Source organism: Macaca thibetana, chromosome 1 (genome assembly GCF_024542745.1).
Source record: "Macaca thibetana thibetana isolate TM-01 chromosome 1, ASM2454274v1, whole genome shotgun sequence".
NCBI classification, from domain to species: Eukaryota; Metazoa; Chordata; class Mammalia; order Primates; family Cercopithecidae; genus Macaca; species Macaca thibetana.
In genome coordinates, this window is record NC_065578.1 from 123123944 (window position 1) to 123151932 (window position 27989).

The following is a 27989-nucleotide window of genomic DNA, read 5'->3' on the forward strand; positions in this document are numbered from 1 at the left end:
AGACGGAGTCTCACTCTTTTGCCCAGGTTGGAGTGCAGTGGCATAATCTTGGCTCACTGCAACCTCTGCCTCCTGGGTTCAAGGAATTCTCCTGCCTCAGCCTCCCCAGTAGCTGGGATTATAGGCATACACCACTACATCCAACTAATTTTTGTATTTTTAGTAAAGATGGGATTTCACCATGTTGGCCAGACTGGTCTCGAACTCCTGACTTCAGGTGATTTGCCCACCTTGGACTCCCAAAATGCTGGGATTATAGGCGTGAGCCACTGTGCCCAGCCACTTTTTTTTCTTTAGAGGCAGGATCTCTTTCAGTCTCACAGGCTGGAGTGTAGTGGTGCAATCATACTTTACTGTGGCCTCAAACTCCTGGGCTTAAGCAATCCTCCAGCCTCAGCCTCTGTAACAACTAGGACTGCAGGTGTGTGCCACAACACTCGGCTACTTTTTAATTTTTTTGTAGAGTCAGGGTCTTGCTATGTTGAGCAGACTGATGTTGAACTACTGGCCTCAAGTGATATTCCTGCCTTAGCCTCCCAAAGTGTTTCAAGCATGAACTACTATGCCAGGCCTATTTTCACTTTTTTTCATTTTCTTTTGAGACAGAGTCTTGCTCTGTCGCCCAGACTGGAGTGCAGTGGTGTGATCTCAGCTCACTGCAACCTCCCCTTCCTGGGTTCAAGCAATTCTCCTGCCTCAGCCTCCAGAGTAACTGGGATTACAGGCATCCACCACCACGCCAGGCTAATTTTTGTATTTTTAGTAGAGGCGGCATTTTGTCATGTTGGCCAGGCTAGCCTCGAACTTCTGACCTCAGGTGATCTGCCCGCCTTGGCCTCCCAAAATGCTGGGATTACGGGCGTGAGCCACCATGCCCGGCCCCCTTTATTACATGTTCTGATTTATAGTTTTTCTGGTAACTTAGAGTATGCATACTTGAAGCATCATCAAGATTCTCATCTAGAAGAGAAGAGTCAGAAAAGCATAATTTGATTCAAAGAAATAGTAAGTCTTATGCCTGTAATCCCAGTACTTTGGGAGACCAAAGTGGGAGGATCACTTGAGGCCAGGAGTTGGAGAGCAGCCTGGGCAACATATTGAGACTCCCATCTTTACACACACACACACAAATAAGCCAGAAATGGTGGCTTGCACCTCTAGTCCCAGCTACTGGAGGGGTGGGGAAGGTGTGTGAGGTGAGAAAATAGCTTAAGCCCAGGAGTTCAAGGCTGCAGTGAGCAGTGATGGCACCACTGCACTCCAGCCTGGGTGACAGAGTAAGACTCTGTCTCAAAAAAAAAAAAAAAAAAAAAAAAAAGAAAGGAAAAAAAAGAGAAAAGAAATACTAAGTATCTGTCATATTTATGTTACATGTTTTAATGGCATTGTCTCATGGACACCTAGTTCTGGACTATTTAAATGTTCTTGTTTCTTTTTTTAAATATAATTTTTCAATTCTTTTTGGCTAATTTTCTCTGTATCATTCAAATTTTAGTGTATGTGCTGCCAAAGTGAGCACCATTTCCTTACTTTTATTATACAGTTTAAAATTCTGTCAACTTTTACTCTGTGATGGCTCCCAGATTTATTTTTTATTTTTTTGCTGTTTTCAGAAAATGATATATTTAGGTAGTTTAGGGTTTTATCACCACACATATAGACTACTAGAATATCTTTTAGATTGTCTCTTTTTTTTCTTCAGACGGACTTTCATTCTTGTTGCCCAGGCTGGAGTGCAATGGCATGATCTTGGCTCACTGCAACCTCCGCCTCCTGGGTTCAAGCAATTCTCCTGTCTCAGCCTCCCAAGTAGCTGGGATTACAGGCGGCCACCATCATGCCCCGCTAAATTTTGTATTTTTAGTAGAGACTGTGTTGGCCAGGCTGGTCTCCAACTCCTGACCTCAAGTGATCTGCCCGCCTCGGCCTCCCAAAGTGCTAGGATTACAGGCATAAGCCACCACGCTTGGCCTAGGTTGTCTTATTTTAAAATTTTATTTATTTTATTATTTGCCAATTTATTTATTTTGAAACAAGATCACCCAGGCTGGAGTGCAGTGGCACTATCATGGCTCCCTGCAGCCTCAGTCTCCCGGGTTCAAGTGATCCTGCCACCTCAGCCTTTCCTGTAGTAGCTGGGACTACAGGCACGCATCACCACATCTGGCTAATTTTTTTATTTTTTGTAGAGATGGAGATCTTTTTATGTGCTCATAACAAGAGGCAGGAGGATCACTTGAGCCCAGGAGTTCAAGACCAGCCTCTCGAAATTCTGACTCAAGTGATCCTCCCACCTCAGCCTCCCAAAGTGCTGGGATTACAGGTGTGAGCCACTGTACCTGGCTTTTAAAACTTTTTCTTCAAATCATCTTGCATACTGCTGTCTAAAAATTGTTTCAGAGTTTTTTCCATCATTCTGTAAATCCTAAATGTTTTTGTTTTAAATTTATATTTTTAGATAATTTTTTATCTCTATAAGTTTGAAATGACTTATTTTTAACAATTTCCCTTTATATTGGGCATACAGTGAAGATTTTTTTAAAAATTTCATTATTCTACTTGTTTAGTTCAGGAATTCTTTACTTGAGAACCACAACTCTCAAAGGCTTCTTGGATAGAATTCAGGGAATTTGTGAATTTGTATGGGTAAAAAATTCCATTTTTATTTTTACTAATGTAGGGGAGAACATATCTTTCCTTCTATCCATCCTAGGTTTAGGGCTGAGATCCCTATAACAAAAGAGATATTAGCAAGAAAAAAGCATGCACATTTATTTAACATAAGTTTTGCATGACATGAGAGCCTCCATAAGGAAATAAAGGCCCAAAGAAACAGTTGAACTTGAATGTTTTTTATAGTAGGTTTGATGAAGAGCAGCCAGTGATGGAGAAATGTCATAGGGCAAAGTGTGAACAAGCTAAATGTAATACACTGGGGGAAACTGAGCAGGCCTGGTTGTTTAGATTCCTCTTTGTGTCCCTGTGCTTTTGGAGGTAAGGATGCTCCTTTTCTCTGGGTGCCGTGAGAGCACCTCTTACATGAGGGTCTTATGATGTGCTTCAGGGGAAGATCAGAAAATCATTCCCAGGTTTAATGGCTGCTTCCAGGGAGAAGGGCAGGCAGAAGGTCAGAGTCACCTTCCTGCTTCTGCAATTTCCTCAAATGCCTTCAGCTTAAAATATTCAATATGTTGCCAGGCGCGGTGGCTCACGCCTGTAATCCCAGCACTTTGGGAGGCCGAGGCGGGCGGATCACAAGGTCAGGAGATCGAGACGACGGTGAAACCCCGTCTCTACTAAAAATACAAAAAATTAGCCGGGCGCGGTTGTGGGCGCTTGTAGTCCCAGCTACTCGGGAGGCTGAGGCAGGAGAATGGCGTGAACCCGGGAGGCGGAGCTTGCAGTGAGCCGAGATCGCGCCACTGCACTCCAGCCTGGGAGACAGAGCGAGACTCCGTCTCAAAAAAAAAAAAAATATTCAATATGTCAAGCTGCTATATTTTGTGTAGGGTGTCCTGAACCCCATCACTAACCTCAAACTGAAAGGATTTTCTTCAATTCTGAACATAATTCAAAAACCACAGTAATATTAGCCATACTTCATCATCAAAAGAAAACCCAGATATTTTCATATCACATTACTTTTTTGCATCTGTTTTCATTATGCTCATCACTACTTCAAATTTAGGATAGATATTAACTCTTATTTAATGCATTTATAAAGATGCGTGCATATTAGTATATAACAAACTTATCTATTAACATTTTAATAACTTTATTTTGATATAATTAGATTCCTTTGTAATCCTATATATTTTATGCATTTAAAAACATGATTCTGAGAAGGCATTCATAAGATTTATCAGATTGCTAAAGACTAAGAACCCATGTTTTTGTTCTACTTTCAATACCTGAAAAGTTGCAGATAAAACAAAAATTATGTTAAAACTGAAAAGTAGGCTGGGTTCAGTGGCTCACACCTGTAATCCTAGCACTTTGGGAGGCTGAGATGGGTGGATCACCTGAGGTCAGGAGTTTGAGACCAGCCTGACCAATGTGGCAAAACCCTGTCTCTACTAAAAATACAAAAATTAGCTGGGCATGATGGCACACGCCTATAATCCCAGCTACTCGGGAGGCTGAGGCAGAAGAATTGCTTGAACTCAGGAGGCAGAGGTTGCAGTGAGCTGAGATGGCGCCACTGCACTCCAGCCTGGGCAACACAGTGAGACTCCATCTCAAAAAAAAAAACAAAAAAACTGAAAAGTAATCAACTAAATACTTTTTAACTATAATATTCTATACACGTTTGATGATAGCCATGTATTATGGTATTATTTATGTTTTTATATTTAACAATTCTTGTTCCTTAAAATGTGCTTTATGGAGAAGGAGCCAGAGTTGGTGAAATTAGTTTAGGTCAATTTAGGATATATTAATGACATTATCCCACATATTGTTCATGTCATAGGCATGAACTTAAAAAATTTAAAGTTCCTGCTGCCTGCTTAGATGCATCTACTAATCTAGAGCAGTTGTGAGGAAGATCCATCTGAACTAGATAAAAATATGAGCAGTGGAGTATTGGTTATTTTATTCTGGTTGGCTCAGTTATTTTCCAAAAAAAGGCCCTGGTCAAATTGTTGATCACTAGGTAAAAATAATTTGGACTAATACATTAAATTGTTGATCATTAAAATAATTCTTTCAAAGTGCTTGTCTTTTATGCATTTGTTTACTTTAACATGATTTAATTTAAAAATATGTGTTGAATCCTCTTTTTTTTAAGACAGGGTCTTGCTCTGTCACCCAGGCTGGAGTGCAGTTACAGTTCACTGCATTCCCACCCTCCTGGGCTCATGTGATCCTCCTATCTTAGACATCTGCATAGCAGGGACCACAGGCACACACGCCATCCAGATATATCCTTCTTCACCAAAGCTGTGGCCCCAGCTTTAGAAAAAGGAAACTCCTGGATAGTTTCCTTTTTTTTTTTTTTTGTGGACACAAGGTCTCACTATGTTGCCCAGGCTGGTCTTGAAATCCTGGGCTCAAGGCTATCCTCCTACCTCAGCTTCCCAAAATGTTGGGATTACAGGCATTAGCCGCTACACATGGCGTTTTGAATCCTTTTATGTGCAAAGATACAATCTGAACCCTTAGGACATTTATAGCCTAATATTTTCTTCCATCAAAGTTGCTAAAGCCCATCACCAGAATACCACAATTAATATTCTCAGGATAGATTATTAATAGTTGCCTAGGAATAAGAATGGTGTGTGGCAATGACAGAAATTTGAAATGGCAGATTTATTAAGTACTTTTAAGCCATCAAGTTACAAAAGGCTATCAGGGGTCTTAAAAAGACAAAGAGTATAAAATAAAACAATGAACAATGACAGATTGTTTTAGGTTGAACAATTTTTATACAGTTATATCTATAGTACACTACTAATTTACTTAGCAAACTTTTTCCTGAGGTTTGCAAATTTTAGAAAACGAAGAATCAAACTATATTATCTTTTCTGTTTTTTTGAAACAGAGTCTCCACTCTGTTGTCCAGGCTGGAGTACAGTGGTGTGGTCTCAGCTCACCACAGCCTCAACCTCTTGGGTTCAAGGAATCTTGTGCTTCAGCATCCCAAGTAGCTGGGATTACAGGCATGCACCATTACGCTCCGCTAATGTTTTGTATTTTTAGTAGAGACGGGGTTTCACCATGTTAGCCAGGCCTGTCTTTAACTCCTGGCCTCAAGTTGATATGCCTGCCTTGGCCTCCCAAAGTACTGGGATTACAGGCGTGAGCCACCGTGCCCGGCCTCAAACTATATTTTTTAATTAGTACAGTAAATACACATTAATCGTGACACAATTATTTCTTCTGGATACAGCAGGAAAAATTAAGTTAAGAGAAAGTGCTTCATATTTCTTGATTTGTTATAAAAAGAAGAGATCCTCTCTAGATTTCTGGGTAAGAGGGGAAACTAGCAATCCCACAATGATTTCCTTTATTTCTTGCCATCCGAATATATCCTTCTTCACCAAAGTTGCGGCCCCAGCTTTAAAAAAAAGAAATAACACAAAATTACAAATGCATGCAATCAAATCATGTTATCAACTTTTTATCTCATTGTTTTTCTCCTGTAAGTGATTATATATGAAAGACTGTAAAACAAAATTAGAATGAAATAATATAATAGCTTCTCCAGGGATTTTAGGCAATTCAAAATAATGGTTTGGAAAGCTTTAGTGCTATATTGATGAATAGACTTAATACCTAAGGAAAACTATAGTAAGATCCATCCCAGTCCTTTAATCCTCCTACTTTGCAAATATGACTTCTCTAAGGAAAGAGTATTAGTATCCTTTATAAGGCTCTATCTCTAAATTTTTTTATAACAGTATCGTGGGTAATGATTTTCCATCAAACTTAAATTCCTCTAGAGAATGCCAATTAAGAAATATTTTTGAGTTACTACTGTGAAAAAGCTATAGGGGAGGGAATTCTAAAGCCAACAACAAAAATGCAGCTCTGAAAGAGTTTTTGATCTAGAAGTGGAGCTGCGATAAGACTTTCTTATAATTAAAGCTATTGAAAAATGAGCCAGGCATGGTGGCTCACACTTGTAATCCAAGTGCTTTGAGAGGCTAAAGTGGGATTGTTTGAGGTCAGAGTTTGAGACCAGCCTGGGCAAAATAGCAAGTCCCTGATTCTACAATTTTTTTTTTTTTTTTAATTAGCCAGGCATGGTGGCGTGTACCTGTATTCCTTAGCTACTCTGCAGGCTGAAGTGGGAAGATCATTTGAGCCCAGGGGTTTGAGAGTACAGTGAGCTATGATTACACCGCTGCATTCCTGACACTCCAGCCTGACCCTGTCTCAAAACAAAACAAAGCAAAACAAAACAAAAAAAAGGAATATTCTACCTGGCACTGGAAGTGTTCAAGCAAGCGGAGGCTAATTGTTAGCGATGTTGCAGAGAGAAATCATGGGTCGGATTAGGGTTCGAGTAGATCAGTGTTTTACTTTTTGATTTCATGGACTTAGAGGAGTTCAAAAGGTTTTTACAGATCGATATACAGTTATCAATTTCTAAATTAGCATGTATGGACACCTTTTTTTTTTTTCTTGCAGATGAAGTTTCGCTCTTAGTTGCCCAGACTGGAGTGCCATGGTGCAATCTCAGCTCACTGCAGCCTCGGCCTCCCGGGTTCAAGTGATTCTCCTGCCTCAGCCTCCCGAGTAGCTAGGACTACTACTCCTGGCATGTGCCACCACGATGGCTAATTTTGTATTTTTAGTAGAGACGGGGTTTCTTCATGTTGGTCAGGCTGGTCTCCAACTCCTGACCTCAAGTGACCCACCCACCTTGGTCTCCCAAAGAGCCGGGATTACAGGTGTGAGCCACCACGCCCGGCTTTATGGACATCCTTTTTAAAAAGTATACTATTGGCCGGGCACGGTGGTTCATGCCTGTAATCCCAGCACTTTGGGAGGCAGAGACGGGCAGATAATTTGAAGTCAGGAGTTCGAGACCAGTCTGGCCAACATGGTGAAACCCCGTCTCTACTGAAAATACAAAAATTAGCTGGGCATGGTAGCATGAGCCTGTAGTCCCAGCTACTGGAGAGGCTGAGGTATGAGAATCGCTTGAACCTGGGAGGCAAGGCGGAGGTTGCAGGAAGCCAAGATTGCACCTGTGCACTCCAGCCTGGGCAACAGAGTGAGACTGTCTCAAAAAAAGAAAATAAATAAAAACCATACTACTTACTGTCACCATTATGTTGTAAAAGAAAATACATTTTAACACCAAAAGCAAAAATTCCAAAGACATAATCTCTATTTTAAGGATAGTCTTTTGAGTAAATAAATTTAGATTAATGAAAAAGTCACCAAAATATTCTTATTTTTCTTATTTTACCAAGACTGATGAAAAAACTTAGAAAATCCTTGTAAGAGGAATGATTTCTGAAGCTCTTTATCATTCTGAGATTTTGTAGTGGTAAGTATATAAATATCATACAAGGCAAAATTCATTAAGTGCTCTAGGATACAAATAAAAGTGTGAAATAGAGAAAATGCCTAGTGTGTCTGGAGAGCAGTAAGAAATTTAGTTGAAAGGAAAACTGGATATCTTTAGTAGAATAGCAGAAAAAGAGGATAGAAAGCTGGTTTGGGGTCATGTTGTGAACAGCTTAGAACAGCCCGTGGAGGAACACGTACTTCAATTACAAAGGCAAAGGGAAGCTGTTACAAATTTTGGCTCAGGGACTCAAAGGTTGTGTTTTTGCATGCAGTGGAGAACCTAAGAAATGCTGGTTTGTTGTTGGAAGACAAATGACACCATTTAAAAGGACTGTGCTTTAAGAGGCCTTAAATATTCTATGTATCAGCCCTCACTGGACCTTTTGCAGGTCCTATTTTTTTCTCTCTGTACCATTTAACACAGTTGTCTACTCCCACCTTACTGGTCTCTTGGCTTTAAGACACTACTATGTTCTGATTTTCTTATCTCTCTCTGGTCAGTCCTTCTCAAACATTTTCATGAGCGCCTTTCTTTGCTTCCTTTCACTTAATTGCCACTCCACTGCTTAGAAATTTTTGATGGCTCTCCATGCCTTTACAAGAAAATTCAAACTTCATCATCACCTCTAATCAACCAATGGCTGTAGTGGGTTCTTTTGTTTGTTTTTGACACAGTCTCACCATGTTGCTCTGTTGGAGTGTGGTGGTGCAATCACAGCTCACTGTAACTTCAACCTCCTGTGCTCAAGCAATCCTTCTGCCTCAGCCTTCCCAGTAGCTAGGACCACAGGTGCATACCACCATGCTCGGCCAATTTTTTGTTTTTAGTAGAGAAGAGGGCTCACTATGTTGCCCAAGCTGCAGCAATACTCTTTTAATATCTAGTTTAATAAGCAAAAGCAATAACAATAATCTGGCCAGGCTATTATTGATATTAATAGACACCACTTATTTAGCACTTACTCTGTGCCAAACAGATTAACATAAATTATCTAATTTAATCATCATCATGTGAGGTGAGTATTATCTTCTTTTACTAAAGAAAAAAACAGAAGGGAAGAGTGGTAAAGTGGCTTGCCAAAAGTCACATAGATAGTAAATTGTGAAGCCAGAGTTCAAATATAGGATTATTTTATTCCAAAGCCCACTCTAACTTTTATACTATGCCTATCCCTACAGTTATCTCTGTGAGTGAAATCATACGGGGAATGAAATTGAGACCAGTACATCTAGAATCTCATGTAATTTATATCTTACTATGGTCACTACCTTAAATAATAGGTAAAATAAATAATTTTAGATGAACTGAGTTTGGACCTGAGATCTAGTATGAAAATTGAATTGAAGGTCTAGTTACTAGCAGTATTAATTCAGTCCGTGAGACCAAGGAATCCCAGACCCCATTCAACATCTAGATAATTTGCTTTTCTTAGTTTTACCAACCAAGATCAATTGCCCCCAATTTTTCAAAAGATCCCAGACTTCTTTTTGACTAAGTCCTGCTAACTTCCCTTAAACAATGAAACTGATTTAAAAAAAAAAAATCTTAAGCTAAATAAAGTATCTGAGGACAAAGTCTTGCCTTCAGAATTATACAAAGTCTGCTCCAAATGTTCATTTCAGTACTTATCAAGTTGTATATTTTTTTATTAATTCTATAGCTCTTTCACTCAAACTGTTCAACTTTAGGTAAGTTTGTTAACTAAATGCCTATCTCATAAGAGTACTTTAAAAATTAAATTAGAAAATGTATTTAAAGTACTCACACAATATTTGGTATATAGCCAATGCTTACTAAGTGAAGGTAGCTATTTTTATTATTATCCAGGTATGAGTACATCTGATTGGACTCAAGTAGAGTACATCTACTTTTTTTTTTGAGACGGTTTTGCTCTTGTTGCCCAGGCTGGAGTGCAATGGCACAGCCTTGACTCACCGCAACCTCCACCTCCCAGGTTCAAGTGATTCTCCTGCCTCAGCCTCCTGAGTAGCTGGGATTACAGGCATGCGCCACCATGCCTGGATAATTTTGTATTTTTAGTAGAGATGGAGTTTCTCCATGTTGGCCAGGCTGGTCTCGAACTCCCAACCTCAGGTGATCCTCCCACCTCGGCCTCCCAAAGTGCTGGGATTACAGGCATGAGCCACCTAGCCAGGCTGAGTCCATCTACTTAAAAATATATATGTATATATATAGCCTCCTTCTAGGGTGATCACCAGTCCCAGTTTGCCTGGGACTGTCCTGTTTTTAAAAAGGAAGTCCTATGTCTCAGAAAGCCTCGTAGCCCTTAGCAAAGTGGGAAAATTGATCAATGCCAGTTTCCTTTGTAATAGACTGAAGTCCTGGGCTTCTTAGGCTGTGCCAAACACTCTTCTAGGCATTAGGATTACAGAGACAAAGTCTTTCTAAAGCCTAGGTTCTAGAGGAGAAACAGTAAACAAAGAAATACTTGATGATATAATATGATAAGTACAAGAAAGAAAAATAAAGCAGGATAAGGGATACAGAGTGTTAGGAGACAGGGCTCAATTTGAGGCGGAATGGTCGGGAAAAGCTTCGCTGAGTGGATGTTTGAGCAAAGATGCAAGTGAGGCAAAGACCTGGATAAAGAGCTAGAAATAAGCATGGTGTGTCAAGAAATAGCAAAAAGGCTAATGTGCCAGGAGCTGAATGAGAGAGGGGAGAGTAGTTGGAGAGGTGGTTGGAGAGGCAGGCTAAGGCCAGATAATGTCATGCTTTACAGGTCATGGGTTTTATTCTGAATGGGAAGGAAAGCCATTAGAGGGTTTGGGTAGAAGGGTAACATAATCTACTTTATGCTTGAAAAAGATAACTCTGGTTAATGTATAGAGGATTGATTGCAAGCAAACAAGAGGGAAGCAGCTACCATTACAAGATTATTGCAATAGACCAGGAGATAGATGGTGGCTCGAACTCTAATGGTAACAGTAGAGGTATTGAGAAGTGCAGGCATATCTTGTTTTATTGTGCTTCGCTTTATTGTGCATTGCAAATTTTGCATTTTTTACAAATTGAAGATTTGTGGTAACCCTGCATGGAGCAAGTCTATTGGCACAATGTTTCCAACAGCCTGTGCTCACTTCGTGTCCCTGTGTCATATTTTGGCATTTCTCATAATATTTCAACGGTTTTCATTATTAGCAAATCTGTTATGGTGAACTGTGATCAGTGATTTTTTTTTTTAATTTTTGAGACAGGGTCTCACTCTGTCATCCAGGCTGGAGTGCAGTGGCACAATCACAGCTCACTGCAGCCTCAACCTCCGGGGCTCAGGCTCCTGCCTCAGCCTTCCGCCTCAGCCTACCAAGTAGCTGGGACCACAGATATGCACCACCATGCCCGGGTAATTAAAAAAAAAAATCTCTGTAGAGACAGAGTCTTGCTATGTTGCCCAGGCTGGGACCAGTGAACTTTAATGTTACTATTGTAATTGTCTTGGGGTGCCATGAGCCACACGCATATAAGATGGTGAACTTAATTGATAAGTGTGTGTTCTGACTGCTCCACTAACTGACACTTCCCCCATCTCTCTTCTTTGGCCTCCCTCTTCCCTGAGACACAATGATATTGAAATTAGGCCAATTAATAACCTTACAATGGGCTGGGCACGGTGGCTCATGCTTGTAATCCCAGCACTTTGGGAGACTGGGGCGGGTGGATCACCTGAGGACAAGAGTTCGAGACCAGCCTGGCCAACATGACGAAACCCCGTCTGTACTAAAAATACAAAATTAGCCAGGTGTGGTGGTGCGCGCCTGTAATCCCAGCTACTCCAGAGGCTGAGGCAGGAGAATTGCTTAGAACCTGGGAGGCAGAGGTTTCAGTGAGCCGAGATTGCGCAACTGTACTCCAGCCTGGGCAACAGAGGGAGACTCTGTCTCAAAAAACAAAAACAAACAAACAAAAAACAACCTTTCAGTGGCTTCTAAGTGTTCAAGTGAAAGGAAGAGTTCTACATCTCTCATTTTACATCAAAGCTAGAAATGATTATGCTTTGTGAAAGCCAAGGTAGGCTGAAAGCTAGACCTCTTGAACCAGTTAGCCATGTTGTGAATGCAAAAGGAAAGTTCTTGGAGGAAATTAAAATGCTACTCCAGTGAACACATGAATGATAAGAAAGCAACACAATGGGCCAGGTGCAGTGGCTCATGCCTGTAATCCCAGCACTTTGGGAAGTTGAGGCGGGTAGATAACTTGAGCTCAGGAGATCAAGACCAGCCTGGGCAACATGCTAAAAATACAGAGATTACCTGTGCCTGGCGGCACGTGCTTGTAGTCCCAGCTACTTGGAGGGCTGAAGTGGGAGGACTGCTTGAGCCTGGGAGGCAGAGGTTGCAGTGAGCTGAGATTGTGCCACTGCACTCCAGCCTGGGTGACAGAGTGAGACTCTCAATAACAACAAACAAACAACAACAACAAAAAAAAAACAAAAAAAAAGAAAGAAAGAAAAAGAAAGAAAGAAGAAAAAGAAAAGAAAAGGAAGAAAAAAAAGAAAGGGAAGAAAGTGAACTGGCCTTATCGCTGATATGATTTGAGTGGTCCAGATAAAAGAGCAAAGCAGCCACAGCATTCCCTTAAGCCAAAACCTGATCCAGAGCAAGGCCCTAACTCTCTTCCATTATAAGAAGGGTGATGAAACTAAAAGTTAAAGAAGTTAAATCACCTGCCAAAGTTCTTCTATGCCTCCAGTGCAACCTATGCCACCTCTATTTTAGCATTTATCACATTGAGTTGAAACGGACTATACATGCACCTGCCTGTTTCCTTTACTCCGTTAGACTAGGAGTACCTTGAGGGATGGTAGAAAAGCTGCATTTTTCATTTCCAATTGCTAGTTCCTAGCTTGGCACATGGTAGGTACTCAATATATGTTTGTTGAATCAGTGTCTGAATGAAGATGCAAAAATGAACAAGAGACTATCCTACCTTGAAGAAGTTTACATTTTAGTGAATAGAGCATGGTTTGCACAAATAGCTATAACACAAAGGATATGTGTAAAATACTATAATAGAATTCATAAAGCATTGCCAAAGCTTAGGAAATAGAGAAACAATTCTAAGTGAATGGGGTATGAAAGAGATAGTATTTGAGGCAGGATTTAAAAATGAATAGGATTTGTAATGACTTTTTTTTTTTCATTTTAAAATTAATATCTTTATTTTTTTCTTCTTTTTTTTTTTTTTTTTTTTTTTTTTTTGAGACGGAGTCTCGCTCTGTCACCCAGGCTGGAGTGTGGAGCGCAGTGGCGCGATCTTGGCTCACTGCAAGCTCCGCCTCCCAGGTTCATGCCATTCTCCTGTCTCAGCCTCCCGAGTAGCTGGGACTACAGGCATGTGCCACCATGCCCGGCTAATTTTTTTTTTTTGTATTTTTAGTAGATACAGGGTTTCACCGTGTTAGCCAGGATGGTCTCGATCTCCTGACCTCGTGATCCGCCTGCCTCGGCCTCCCAAAGTGCTGGGATTATAGGCTTGAGCCACCGCACCCGGTCTCCCTCCTTTTTTTTTGAGATAGGATCTCATTCTGTCAATGAAGCTGGAGTTGAGTGATGTGATCATGGCTCACTCACAGCAACCTCAACTTCATGGGCTCAAGTGATCTTCCCACCTCAGTCTCCCAAGTAGCTGGGACTACAGGTGTGTGTCACCATGCCTGGCTTATTTTTGTACAGAGATGGGGTCTATGTTCCCCAGGCTGGTCTTGAACCCCTGGGCTCAAGAGATCCTCCCAGTTCAGCCTCCCAAAGTGCTGGGATTACAAGCATGAGCCAGTAAGCCTGGTTGGACATACTATGTTTAACTTAATTTTTTTTTTTTTTTTTTGAGATAGGGTCCTGCTCTGTCACCTAGGCTAGAGGGTGGTGGTGTGATCATGGCTCACTGTAGCCCTAAACTCCTGGGCTCAAAAAATCCTCCTACCTCAGCCTCTCGAGTAGTTGATATTACAGGCACATGCCACCATGCCCAGCTAATTTTTAAAATTTGTTTGTAGAGACTGGGTCTCCCTATGTTGCTCAAGCTGGCCTTAAACTCCTGGCCTCAAGTGATCCTCCTGCCTTGGCCTCCCGAAGCTCTCGAGTTATAAGCATGAGCTTACCACATTCAGCTAATATTTATACTACATATAAATTTTATATTTATGTGTATCTTTTTTCATTTAAATATATATCTCAAGTATTTTATTAGGTTATTAATTATAGTCTGAATATTTCTAATGCATGGAGTTGATTATGTCATAATTTATTTAATCATATACCTATTGTTAGGCATTTTTGGCTACTTACTAAAGAATAATGCTACAATTCACCTAAGTTGGGTATGAAAGTTTTCCCATATTTAGGATTATTTTCTTCATATAGATTCCAAGAAAAAAAAGTAATGGGGCACTGGCTGGGCGCAGTGGCTTGCACCTGTAATCCTAGCACTTTGGGAGGCCAAGGCAGGCAGATCACCCAAGATCAGGAGTTGGAGACCAGCCTGACCAACATAGTGAAACCCTATCTCTACTAAAAATACAAAAATTAGCCAGGCGTGTTGGTGGGTGCCTGTAATCCCAGCTATGCGGGAGACTGAGGTAGGAGAATCGCTTGAACCCGGGAGGCGGAGGTTGCAGTGAGCCGAGATCGTGCCACTGCACTCCAGCCTGGGTGACAGAGCGAGACTCTGTCTCAAAACAAAAAACAAAAAACAAAAACGGGGGGGGGTAAAGAATATGAACATTTAGAAAGTTCTTTATCATATCGTCAAATTGCTTTCAAGAAAGAGAATAGGCAGGGTGCGGTGGCTCACGCCTATAATCCCAGCACTTTGGGAGACCGAGGTGGGAAGATCATGAGGTCAAGAGATCGAGACCATCCTAGCCAACATGGTGAAACTCCATCAAACATGGTGAAACCCCATCCAACATGGTGAAACCCCATCTCTACTAAAAATACAAAAATTAGCTGGGTGTGGTGGCACGTGCCTGTAGTCCCAGCTACTCAGGAGACTGAGGCAGAAGAATCACTTGAATTTGAAAGGCGGAGTGAGCTGAGATCATGCCACTGCACTCCAGCCTGGTGGCAGAGTGACTCCGTCCCCCCTCCCCCGCAAAAAAAAAGAATAAATACAGCTTACTTTCCCGTCAAACTGTATAAGAATGCCCATTTCACCAAGACGGGTGGTATTTTTGTAGACAGCATTGGGCTTCGCAGGCATTTCAGAAAGATGAAGCAGCATATATAAAGAAACAGAGGTAGGGATGTATCTGTAAACTTAGGGAATGATGAATAAGTAGTTCACTATGGCCAGAGTATGACTGTGGGTATATGAAAATATAGTGGAAGAAATGTCTAAGATTATGTTAAAAACTAGATAGTGGAGTACCTGGAATGCCTGGCCAGGAGTTTGGACTTCATTTTTAGACAATGGTGAACTATTTAGAATTTTTGAGCAGGAGTTGACATGATCTATATTTTAAGAAGATACCTCTATAGATGGGTGGAATAGAATCTGAATTACAGCAGAGCCATTGGGAATGGCAAAGAGAAAATTCATATAAAATATGATTCAGAGGCCAAATGGATAGGGCTGTGTGGGTTGAGGGGGAAAAAGGAGAAGGCCAAAATGATGCTTAGGCTTTAATAATCTGAAGATGGTAATATATTACCCAAAACAGGGAATAGTTTTCCCTTGAGCTTGTTCTAAAATCCTTTTCAGGGATGAGCGATGAAAGGAAGAGAAGAACATTGTAAACTTATTGAGTATGAGCGTGTGTATATGTTGGTAGTAGGGTGATGTAGGTGGGGAGTTTGGATTTTTCAAGTAGAGCTGCCAAATTGGAAGTTGGACAAGAAAGTCTGTCACTTAGTTAGGAGGTCATTTTCAGAGATTATGAACTGGGGATCATCTACATAATGGCAATAGTTGAAACTGAAGGAGCAGATGAGTTTGCTTTGATATAGCAAACTCATGTAACAGACAGGTGGATAAAATAATGTAAGATATGAGGCTAAAGTTGATGTAACAAGATGAATCAAGATAGTGAGAAATGTGCCATTGCATATGTTTCCTGGGTCGTTGAGCAACTTTCCAACCTCTAATGCACTTTCTTCCTCCAATACATGAATAATTCCATACATCTGAAAACTTGACGCAAATAGTGTCTTCTCTGTGGAAGTTTAGACTGTTAGGCATTTCCTCCTCCCATAGCCATTTAGACATGTATCATTATACCACGATGTGTTTGTTGTATCGTTTAAAAATCTATCTAGGCTGGGCGCGGTGGCTCACACCTGTAATCCCAGCACTTTGGGAGGCCGAGGTGGGTGTATCACCTTAGGTCGGGAGTTTAAGACCAGCCTGGCCAACATGGTGAAACCCTATCTCTACTAAAAATACAAAAATTAGCCAGCGTGGTGGTGAGCGCCTGTAATCCCAGCTACCAAGGAGGCTAAGGCAGGAGAATCACTGGAACCTGGGAGGTGGAGGCTACAGTGAGCCGAGATTGCACCATTGCACTCCAGCCTGGGCAACAGAGTGAGACTCTGTCTCAAAAAAAGAAAAAAACCTATATATATATATGCATGAATTTCTGTCTCTCTTCATAATTTTATTTTTTTTCCCCTTTTTGAGACAGGCTGGAGTGCAGTGGGGTGATCAATGTTCACTGCAGCCTCTCTCTCTCTCTATAGATAGAGAGATTTATATGTATGTATACATAATATATATTATATAATGTATATATACATTATATATTATATAATATGTACATATACATAATATATTACATATGTATGTAATATACAATGTATGTATATGTAATATATTATATATTATGTATGTATGTATGTATAATATATAATATGTATGTATATATTATATATTATATATGTATGTATATGTATGTATTATGTCTACATCAACCCTAGACATAATTGCCATAATCAAATATAATATATATTATATATGTATTATATATGCATTATAGAAGTATGTATATATAATACAAATTGTATATAATGTATATTATATATTATATATTATGTATGTATATATAAAATATATATATTTTTTTCATGTTAGATTGTGAGTGCCTTTAGGACAGGATGGTTTCTTACTATTTTTTGTATCTCCAGGGCCTAGATAATGCCAATCACATTGTAGATGCCTAGTAAGTGCTTGTTGAATGAATGAGTGAAGAGAAGCAGCTTTGAATTTCAACACTAAAAGATGAGATGATCTTCAAGAGCAGCTTCAGTAGAGGAGAGAATTTAGAACACCTGCTGTAGGGAGTTCCTTAGAGAGTCAATAAGATATGAGGGAAATGGTTTCATTTTAAAAAACTATCACTGGTCTACACCCAAGCTGACCAGTGCCGTGAATAGGTTATCAGTGAGCCAAGATATTGATCCTCTCAGCTACTTTCCCAGTTGGCCATACAAATATCATCATCTTCTATGTGTGCCACAATGGGAAAAGGTAGGAAAGCACCTTTTGTTTGATTTGTAGACTATGTACTTCAAGTAAAGATTTGAGGGGTGTTATGGGTTGCATTGTGTCCCCGCAAAATTCATGTTGGAATCCTAACCTCCAGTACCTCAGAATGTGAACTTATTGAGAGATGGGGTTGATGTAGACATAATTAATTAAATTAAGATGAGGTCATTAGGGTGGGTCCTAATCCAACATGAATGATGCTCATGAAAAGGGAAAATTGGCTAGGCACGGTGGCTCACACCTATAATCCCAGTGCTCTGGGAGCCCAAAGCAGGAAGATCACTTGAACCCAGGAGTTTGAGACCAGTCTGGGAAACAGAGAGAGATCCTGTCTCTACAAATAGAAATTAAAATTTGCCTGGTGCGGTGATGCATACCTGTAGTGCCAGGTACTTTGGTGGATGATGTGGGAGGATTGCTTGAGCCCAGGAGTTTGAGGCTGCAGTGAACATTGATCACCCCACTGCACTCCAGCCTGGGTGACAGAGTGAGACCCTGTCTCAAGAAGGGGAAGAAAGTAAAATTATGAATAGATACAGAAATGCATATAGGCAGAATGTCATGTGAAAATGAAGGCAGAGGTCAGGGGGATGGTTCTAAAGGCCGAGGAAAGTCCAAGATCACCAGCAAACTTTCAGAAGCTAGGGGAGAGGCATCAAACATTTTTTTTTTAAATTAAAAGAACATATTTAATTGACACAGATTGTATAAACTCAAGGTGTACAGTGTGATAACTTGATGTATGTGCACATTGTGCAATGATTGCCATAATCAAATGAAATAATGCATCCATCTCCACCCGGGCTGTACCTTTGATTCCCAGAACCTGTTCATCTTATACCTGAAAGTTTACACTCTTTGATCAACATCTCCTCATTTACCCAGCCTCCAGTCCCTGGCAGCCATCATTCTACTGTCTGTTTCTGTAAGTTTGACTTTTTCAGATCCCACATATAAGTAAGATCATACAGTAATTTTTTTTTTCCTGTGTCCATGAATATTTCTTCCTCACAGCGTGAGAAGCTAGTAACACCTTGATCTTAGACTTCCAGCCTCCAGAACTGGGAGATACAAATTTCTGTTATTTAAGCTGCTCAGTTCGTGGCACTTTGTCATGGCAGCCATAGCAAACTAACACAAAGAGAAACTCCAGGTGTGCCCCAAAGTCTCAACTCTTCATATATCCTCCCTTTTTTCCCTCTAGAAGTTATGTTCCTTTTGTTTATGAGTGATATAGATGTCAGTTCAACATATATATTGAGGGGCCTTTCGGTGCCACCCACTTAGTCTGTGCTGCGGATACGAAGACAAGACATAATCTCTCCCCAAAGGCACGTACAGAACATTGGAGTGACAGACAGGTAAAAATGCAATTTAAATATAATGCCTAAAATGCTGTGATCCAGTATGTATAGGACATTTTGGCAGCATAGAAAAAAGACATTTTGCTCATCCCAAGGATTCAGGAAAGACTTTCTGGAATAGATTGTGCCTGAGCTGCTTCTGAAGAAAAGGAGAAGTAAACCAAAAGAGAAGACAGGATATTCTAGGCAGAGGGAACACAAACCGAGATAGAAAGGAAGGTATTACAGATAAAGTGGAATGTATGGGAACTACAACTGTGGATAGCGCAATATAACCAGAGTGAAAATAGGAGGCAACGAATGCCAGGAGGTGAGGCTGGCAAGGCAGGGAGCATGGCCTACAGGACTTGTCTTCTGTCAGGGAACATTAATTTTACACTGCATGAAACTCAGTAGAAGAGTTATAAGCCCAGACTCGTTCATATTTTAGACAAATAAGTTTGGCAGCAGTATGAAAGATGGATTTGAGGGTAAAGGGGAAGAAAAGAGAGAGTAAAGGAGACCAGTTAGAAGGGGACAGCAATAGTCCACACCAGAGATGCCTGAACTAGAGCCGTAATAGAAGAAACAGAGAAGGGACAGAATCAAGGACATAGATGAAGTAAAATTGCTTTGACTAATTGGTTGCTTGCTCAGACTTGGGGAGGTCTCAGATGAATCCATCATATCTTACTGGGTGACTGTGTTGTGTGGCTCTTTACTGATGTGGGAAATTCTGAAGGAGGAACAGCATGGGGGAGAGAGTACTGAATTATTTGGATGTATTGAGTTTGGAGAGACTAAGATATGTGCAAGTGGGTGTGTCCAGATAAGTCTAAAGTTCTGGGAAGAATTCGGAACTAGAGCTAGAGATTCAAAAGCTATTGGCATATAAAGGTTATAGCTAGAGTCCTAAGAGTGGAATTATGGCACCCAAGAAAAAATAAAATAAGAGGAGGAATGGGCAGAGGATAGGGCCTTGGGAAATACCAACATTTTTGGGCTAAACAGAGGAATAGGTTTGTAAGAGAGGCTGAGAAGGAATGATCAGAGAAGTAGTACAGAAGACAAACCATGAAAACAAACTGATGAAGAAGGAATAGTAAGTGAAGAGATGGGGGCACTGAGAAATTTAGAATGTCACTTTGTAAGAAGCTATAAAGTTCATCATTGTCAATATCATGATCATAATCATCATCATCAAAATCATAAGAGAGTATTTGCTGAAACTCCCTCAAATTCCTGATTCCAATTAAATATAAAGTGTAAATATATTACCTGTTTTTCACAAGCCAGTATTCTTTCCCGTTAAGAACACCATAGCCAACCACAAGTACACCATGATTCACATTCTGAGTACAGGATGGTTCATAGTAGACACCTGAGAATCAATTGGGTAGGAAAAAAGAGTGAATACTATAGGATAATAAAGGGCATTTAAAAACTGTATTACTTTTTATTAGCCTGCTTTGACTACATAGCAAGATTAATTTAAAAAGTTAAGGACATGGCCGGGCGTGGTGGCTCAAGCCTGTAATCCCAGCAGTTTGGGAGGCCGAGGCAGGCGGATCATGAGGTCAAGAGATCAAGACCATCCTGGCCAACATGGTGAAACCCCCGTCTCTACTAAAAATACAAAAATTAGCCGGGCGTGGTGGCACGCTCCTGTAGTCCCAGCTACTGAGGAGGCTGAGGCAGGAGAATTGCTTGAACCCGGGAGGTGAAGGTTACAGTGAGCTGAGATTGTGCCACCTCACTCCAGTCTGGCAACAGAGTGAGACTCCATCTCAAAAAAAAGAAAAAAGAAAAAAAAGTTAAGGACATATACTCTCATGCATAAACTAGGGCTCATAATTATTTGCCACCAATGCTGTATTTGTCAGTGTTCTTGCCAAGCTTAGCATCACCCCAGTCATGGCTCCCCCAGAAACCTTGTTTGATAAGCACACCACCTTTTTCTAAGTTTTTTTCTTTTCTTTTTTGTTTTTTTTCTAAGTATTTTTAAACTTGCACACAATCAGTTATTGTAATTCTCTGTGTATACAGACATATCTCATTTTATTGTGCTTTGCTTTATTGTGCTTTGCAGATATTACCTTTTTTTTTTTTTTTTTTTTTTTTTTTTTTTTTTAAGGAACAGAGTTTTGCTCTGTTGTCTAGGCTGTAATACAGTGGTATGATCATAGCTAACTGTAACCTCAATCTCCTAGGCTCCAGTCATCCTCCTGCCTTGGCCTCCCAAAGCACTGGGATTATAGGCATGAGCCACTGCACCCAGCTAGATATTGCATTTTTTACAAATTGAAGGTTTGTAGCAACTCTACATTCAGCAAGTCTATTGGTACCATTTTCCCAAAAGCATGTGCTCACATTGTGTCCTTGTACCACATTTTGGTAATTCTCACAATATTTCAAACTTTCTCATCACTATTATATCTGTTATGCTCATCTGTGATCAATGATCTTTGATGTTACTTTATAATTTTGGGGGTGAGCTACAAACCACACCTATATAAGATAGCAGACTTAACCCACAAATGTTGTGTGTGTTCTGACTGATCCACAGACTGGCCATACCGCTGTCTCTCTCTTCAGGCCTCCCTATCCCCTGAGACACAATGATATTGAAATTATGCCACATAATAACCCTATAATAGCTCCTAAGTGTTCAAGTAAAAAGAAAAGTTGCATATCTCTCACTTTAAGTCAAAAGCTAGATGTGATTAAGCTTAGTGGGAAAGGCATGTTGAAAGCCAAGACAGGCCAGAACCTAGCCTAGGCCTCTTGTACCGAACAGTCAGCCATGCTGTGAATGTAAAGGAAAAGTGCTTGAAGGAAATTAAAAATGCTACTCTGCTGAACACACAAATGACAAGAAAGTGAAACAGCCTTATTGCTGATACAGAGAAAATCTGATTGGTCTAGATAAAAGAGTAAGCCAGCCAAGCATGCCCTTACGCCAAAACCTAATCCAGAACAAGACCTTAACTCTCTTCTATTGTAAGAAGGTTGAGAGAGGCGAGGAAGCTGCAGAAGAAAAGTTTGAAGGCAGCAGATGTTGGTTCATGAGGTTTAAAGTCGCCTCACCCCACCCCGCCCCGCCTTGCCCTGCCCTGCCCTGCCCTGCCCGGCCCTTCCCCTCTTTCTTTCTTCTTTCTTTCTTTCTTCCTTGTTTTTTAGAGACAGGTTTTCACTCTGTTGCCCAGGTTGGAATGCGGTGGTATGATCATAGCTCACTGTAACCTCAGATTCCTGGGTTCAAGGAATCCTTCCGCCTCACCCTCCCAAGTAGCTGAGACTACAAGTGAGTGCCACCATACCTGGCTAATTTTTATTTTTATTTTTATTTTTTGTAGAGATAGGGGTCTTGCAATGTTGCTCAGGATGGTGTCAAACTCCCAGGCTCAAGCAATCCTCCCACCTCAGCCTCCAAAGCTGGAATTACAGGCATGAACCACCGTGCTCAGCCAATATCCTTTGTTTCTTTCTTTAAATTCTAATTATTTTTTATTTATTTATCTTTTTACCACTTCTGTAGAGGAAGAAAGAAGGATGACTCGCATCCACACCAACAGACACTGGGCCTTTATTGGCCACAACTTCTTTCAGGACATCTTCTCTGCCATAAGGAAGTTCAGTATACTTTGAACATGTGGCAGCACGATATTTTGAGTCATATTGACACTTCTGATCCTGCAAAAAGAAGTATAAAGCAGATAAAGAAGTATACTTCAACTCCTTTATAAATCACCAGTATCCTAAGCCTAGATTTTAAATATGTCTTCTTTCCTTTCTTTAACTTTTTCATGTGTCTAATGTTCCTTCCTTTGCAAATCTTCCAAATCCTAACAGTCTCGGGTTTCAGCAATAATGGAGGAAATACAGAACTATTCTATTCTTTCAAATTATGAACATCCTCATACAGGCAAAACTTGCCAGGGCAATGTCCCCTCGACTCTGAGGTGGACTGTAGGGAAATATTACATAGAGATAAAAAACTCTAGGTGAGAGCTTTAAAATCTTTTTGATGCCTGCAAGATGATCTGCAGTTAAAATGATGGTATATAAAGACCATATAATATGGGAAACACAAGTGTATTTCAAGTGGGAAAAGGAAAGTTACAAATTCATGTTTGTTGTATATACAACTATGTTTTGTATTTATTTATATTATTTATTTTTTGAGACAGGCTCTCCCTCCATTGTCGAGGCTGGAGTGCAGTGGCACAATCATGGCTCACTGCAGACTCCATCTCCTGGGCCAAGTGATTCTCCCATCTCAGCTTCCTACGTAGCTGGAACTGCTACTCAGGTGTGCACCACCATGCCTGGCTATTTTTTTGATTTTTAGTAGAGGTGAGGTCTCACTATGTTGCACAGGCTGGTCTCAAACTCTTGAGCTCAAGCAATCCTCCCACGTCGACCTCCCAAAGTGCTGAGATTACAGATGTGAGCCACCACACCGGGCCAACTATGTTTTTTAAGTGCTTAACAGGAAAATAACTTGAAAGAAATAAACCAAAATAATAGTGGTTAAGGTAGAAGGTTTTTGAGTGATATTTTTATATTTTTAAAATCTTCTGTAACATGGACACAATCCTTAGGCTATCGTTATATCAAAATGTATAATGAATTTGCGAGGAAGAGGAGAGTATTATTTAGCTTCTCAGTGGGTGGAAGAATGATGTGGTTAATGATCTGAGAATAAGGTTGAGCATGGGAGGCTGCAGAAGAAAAAGTTTACAGTGAAGTAATTTTAAGGATAGTTTGCTTAAAATCTGTTTTGTTTAATTTTGAGACAGAGTCTTGCTCCGTTGCCAAGGCTGGAGTACAGTGATGTGATCTCGGCTCACTGCACCTCCGCCTCCTGAGTTCAAGTGATTCTCCTGCCTCAGCCTCCCAAGAAGCTGGGACCACAGGCATGCGCCACCATGCCTGGCTAATTTTTCTATTTTTGGTAGAGACAGTGTTTTACCATGTTGGCCAGGTTGGTCTCAAACTCCTGACCTCAGGTGATCCACCCACCTTGGCCTCCCAAAGTGCTGAGACTACAAGCGTGAGCCACTACACCCAGTCATTAAAATCGGTTTTTAAGCATGAGTGCTACTTGCTTATTTGTACTACTGATATATTAAGAAGAGTACTTCATCAGAAAGAGAACTCTTGAGAATTTAAGAATTCCTGTACAGGGTTCTCTCTCATACACAATACTGCTTCTCAAGCAATTGGCGTGGTGGCAAGCCCAGTGCAGTCAGTCAGTGGATAACATGAGATCATGGGGCAGCACAAAAAGTTTGCTTGTGACACACCGTGGCTTTGTAGGGATAGGAAGCGTCTGAGTCGATGCCGTTGTTATCAATGATGTACTGGAAAGCCGTTGTCATGAAGCCACCATTGCAGCCTTTGTTTCCATATTTTTCAGTTGAGCAATCCACCAGGTTCTGGGCACTGAGAGACACAAGCTTTCCTGTTTTCAGCTTCAGCTGTGCTTCCAGGGCCCCCACAGCACTGAAAGCCCAGCAAGCACCACAAGAACCCTAAAACAGATACAAGGTCACAAACGCAAATCACAGAAAATCATTCGGAATGACTTCCATAACCCAAACTGGACAACGCTCAACTACATCAGCTCTGTCCCGAGTTCCCAGGAAGAGCTCCGCCACTACAGTTTCCTTCTGTCTTTAACAATGGGAATGCAGACTAAATACTTCATGGTTATCTAGGCAAGGTCCAACCTTGATAGAGATTTGCGGTTGACCAAGCTCAGAGCATAATGACCATATTCAAATATACTAAGAAACAATACTCACTAAGCATGTACCAAATTGCACCTATTTTCATCCGTAAGTAAGGGAGATAGTTGCTTACAGTAATGAGATTTTAAGAGAAGCTAGGATGATTTCCTTGACCTAAAATACCCTTTCTCCTGTCAAATGATGCCTGAAACATAAGAAATTTAATCCTAGGTTGGCATTTTGCAAACCTTTGTCATGTTCAGACATTTTTTGATCAAAAAATATTTTACAAGGAGGCATAAACAAACAAAAAAAGGCAAAGCTGATTTAGTTTTAAAAGGGGCAGAGTGTCCAGAGCCCCATCATAATTGTTCTCTTTCTCTCTCCTCCCCTCCTCCCACTTTGCTCTCCACCCAAAGGAAGGAAATTGACATTGCTTTTGATTGAAGCAAAATTGTTCACTAAAATGCAAGCACCCAGAGAAAGGAGTTCATTAACTTACTCAGAGTTAGCATCTAAATATGTGGTTTATTGGGTCTTCTAAAGCTGTTATTTTAGAGAACCTCGGGTAAGAAATCCAAAACTAGTTGAAAGAAAAATATGTACGTGGAAAAGAATAAGAGATTAGCAGTACCATTTACCTTTTTTTGGTTTGAGGCAGGGTTTCCCTCTGTCACTCAGACTGAAGTGCAGTGGTGCGATCATGGCTCACTGTAGCCTCAACCTCCCAGGCTCAAGCAGTCCTCCCATCTCAGCCCCTCAAGTAGCTGGGACTACAGGAGCGCACCATGCCTGGCTAATTTTTATTTTTATTTTTTGTAGAGACAGGGCCTCACTATATTGCCTAGGCTGGTTTCTAACTCCTGGACTCAAGCGATCCTCCTCCCTCTGCCTTCCAAAGCACTGGAATCACAGACATGAGCCACTGTGCCTGGCCACCATTTACTTCCTAATACATTTTTACTTTCTTCATTGATCACAAGCTGGGGTAGCTGCTCAGAATGCTTTGATTCCTCTCACTTACCCTGACCTCTATGGTGATACCTCTAACTAATTTAGGATTTTTGCAATTTTTTAAAATAAGCAAACTAAAGGAAAATACAACAGCATAGGAACAATAATTTTACAAGGCACATATTTCATATTCTAACGATGCAAGACTAACCATGAATGAACTTGAGTGGCACAATTTATAGATCACTCTAGCTCTAGTTCTTTCTTCTCCTTCAACTTTGAAATTCACAAGTGAAATGGAGAAACTTCCTGATCACCAGGGCTCTCTCACGCAACACTGCTTCTCAAGCAATTGGCTTATTGGAGAGTCCAGTGCAGTCAATGAGTAGCATGAGCAATGAAAGTCTGTGTTAAACACCTATTTGCTTAGTTCAGTGTTTGTCTAAGTAGGTGGTTCTATGATCACTTAGAAAAGCACTGTGGAGGCTGACCGCGAGGGCTCATGACTATAATCCCAGCACTTTGGGAGATGGAAGTGGGAGGATCACTTGAGCTCAGAAGCTTGAGACCAGCTTGGGCTACATGGCAAAACCCATCTCTACTAAAAATACAAAAAAAAAAAAAAAAAAAAAAGCGGAGTGTGGTGGTGTGTGCCTGTAGTCACTATATAGGCTGAGGTGGGAGGATCACTTGAGCCCAAGAGGCAGAGGTTGCAGTGAGCCTAGATTGCACCACTGCAGTCCAGCCTGGGCAAAACAGAGGGAGACTCTGTCTCAAAAACAAAAAAACAAACAACAACAACAACAAAAACACTGTGGAGAATCCAGTTGTCCCTCAGTATCCACAAGGGATTGGTTCCAGGACCCCTGAGCATACCAAAAGTCAAGAATTTTCAAGTTCCTTATATAAATGACTGAGTATTTGCATATAATCTACACATCCTCCTATATGTGCTTTTTTTTTTTTTTTAAAAGACAGGATCTCACTCTATGGCCCAGGCTGGAGTGCAGTGGCAAGATCTCAGCTTAATGCAACCTCTGCCTCCCAGGTTCAAGTGATTCTCCTGTCTCACCCTCCTGAGTAGCTGGGATTACAGGAGCCTGCCACCATGCTAGGCTAATTTTTGTATTTTCAGTAGAGACAGGACTTCACCATGTTGGCCAAGCTGGTCTCGAACTCCTGACCTCAAGTGATCTTCCTCCCTTGACCTGGAAAAGTGCGGGATTGCAGGCATAAGCCACTATGCCTGGTCTTCCCACATACTTTACTAACTTTTTTTTTTTTTTTGAGATGAAGTCTCGCTTTGTAGCTCAGGCTGGAGTGCAGTGGTGCGATCTCAGCTCACTGCAACCTCTGCCTCCCAGGTTCAAGTGATTCTCCTGCCTCACCCTCCTGAGTAACTGGGATTACAGGCATGTGCCACCGGGCCCAGTTAATTTTTGTATTTTTAGTGGAGACGAGGTTTCATCATGTTGGCCAGGCTGGTCTCGAACTCCTGGCCTCAGGTGATCTGCCCACCTCAGCCTCCCAAAGTAATGGTATTATGGGCGTGAGCACCTGGCCTATTTTTTTATCTTCACCTTTTTCTGGATATTTTTGATCCACGGTTGGTGGAATCTGCAGATATGGAACCTGTGGATATGGAGGGCCAACTGTATAAATAAAATATAATATGTGATCCTTGCCCTTAAGGAACTTATAATTTAGTTGGGAAGACAAGAATAACGAAAATAATGAGAAAGTAACACGTGGGACTGTAAGATTCACTATCAAATTCTGTAGCTAGACTAAGCATTTAAAGAGCTCTACCTAGGGTTCAGAGGCTTGGGATTGTAATACTCACTTGATATTTCACTTCAGTAACACACCCTTTCTCTCTCCAGTCCACAGAATCCGGCAATATCTGATTAGCGTTTGACTTATATGTGATATTTCTCTGCCACTGGCTGGGAACTCTCAGGGAACTCATCAAAGACATCACTTCTTCACTGGTCTACAAAGCAAATATACAGTCAGGCATCGTTTAATGACTGGAATATGTTCTGAGAAATGCGTTGTTAGGTGATTTTGTCATTGTGCAAACACCATAGTGTCTACTCACACAAACCTAGAGCGTATCGGCTCCTACACACCTAGGCTGTATGGAAGGGCCCGTTGCTCCTAGACTACAAACCTGCACAGCATGGTACTGTACTGAAGGTTGTAGGCAATTGTAGAACAATATGAAGTACTTGTGTATCTAAATATATCTAAACATAGAAAAGGTATAGTGAAAATACAGTATAAAGAGTAAAAATGGGGGCTGGGCACAGTGGCTCACACCTGCTATCCCAGCACTTTGGGAGGCCGAGCCGGGCAGATCACCTGAGGTCAGGAGTTCGAGACCAGCCTGGCCAACGTGGTAAAACCCCATCTATACCAAAAATATAAAAA

General features: G+C 40.9%; 1 protein-coding gene across 2 annotated transcripts in view; it reads right to left on the reverse strand.

Moving 5' to 3' along the window:
• Positions 1-4980: 4980 nt before the first annotated feature.
• CTSS (cathepsin S) overlaps positions 4981-27989 on the reverse strand; it is a 36227-nt gene continuing 13218 nt past the window's right edge. Inside the window, exons 4-9 of one of the 2 annotated variants that reach the window (XM_050751058.1) lie at positions 27400-27549; positions 24177-24404; positions 22395-22560; positions 20146-20248; positions 12298-12415; positions 4981-6058 (exon numbers count right to left, since the gene is read on the reverse strand). In XM_050751058.1, the coding sequence (XP_050607015.1) occupies positions 6038-6058; positions 12298-12415; positions 20146-20248; positions 22395-22560; positions 24177-24404; positions 27400-27549 (786 nt within the window). In that variant the 3' untranslated portion in view covers positions 4981-6037. The remainder of the gene's footprint in view (positions 6059-12297; positions 12416-20145; positions 20249-22394; positions 22561-24176; positions 24405-27399; positions 27550-27989) is intronic. The other variant, XM_050751069.1, reaches the window with a different exon arrangement.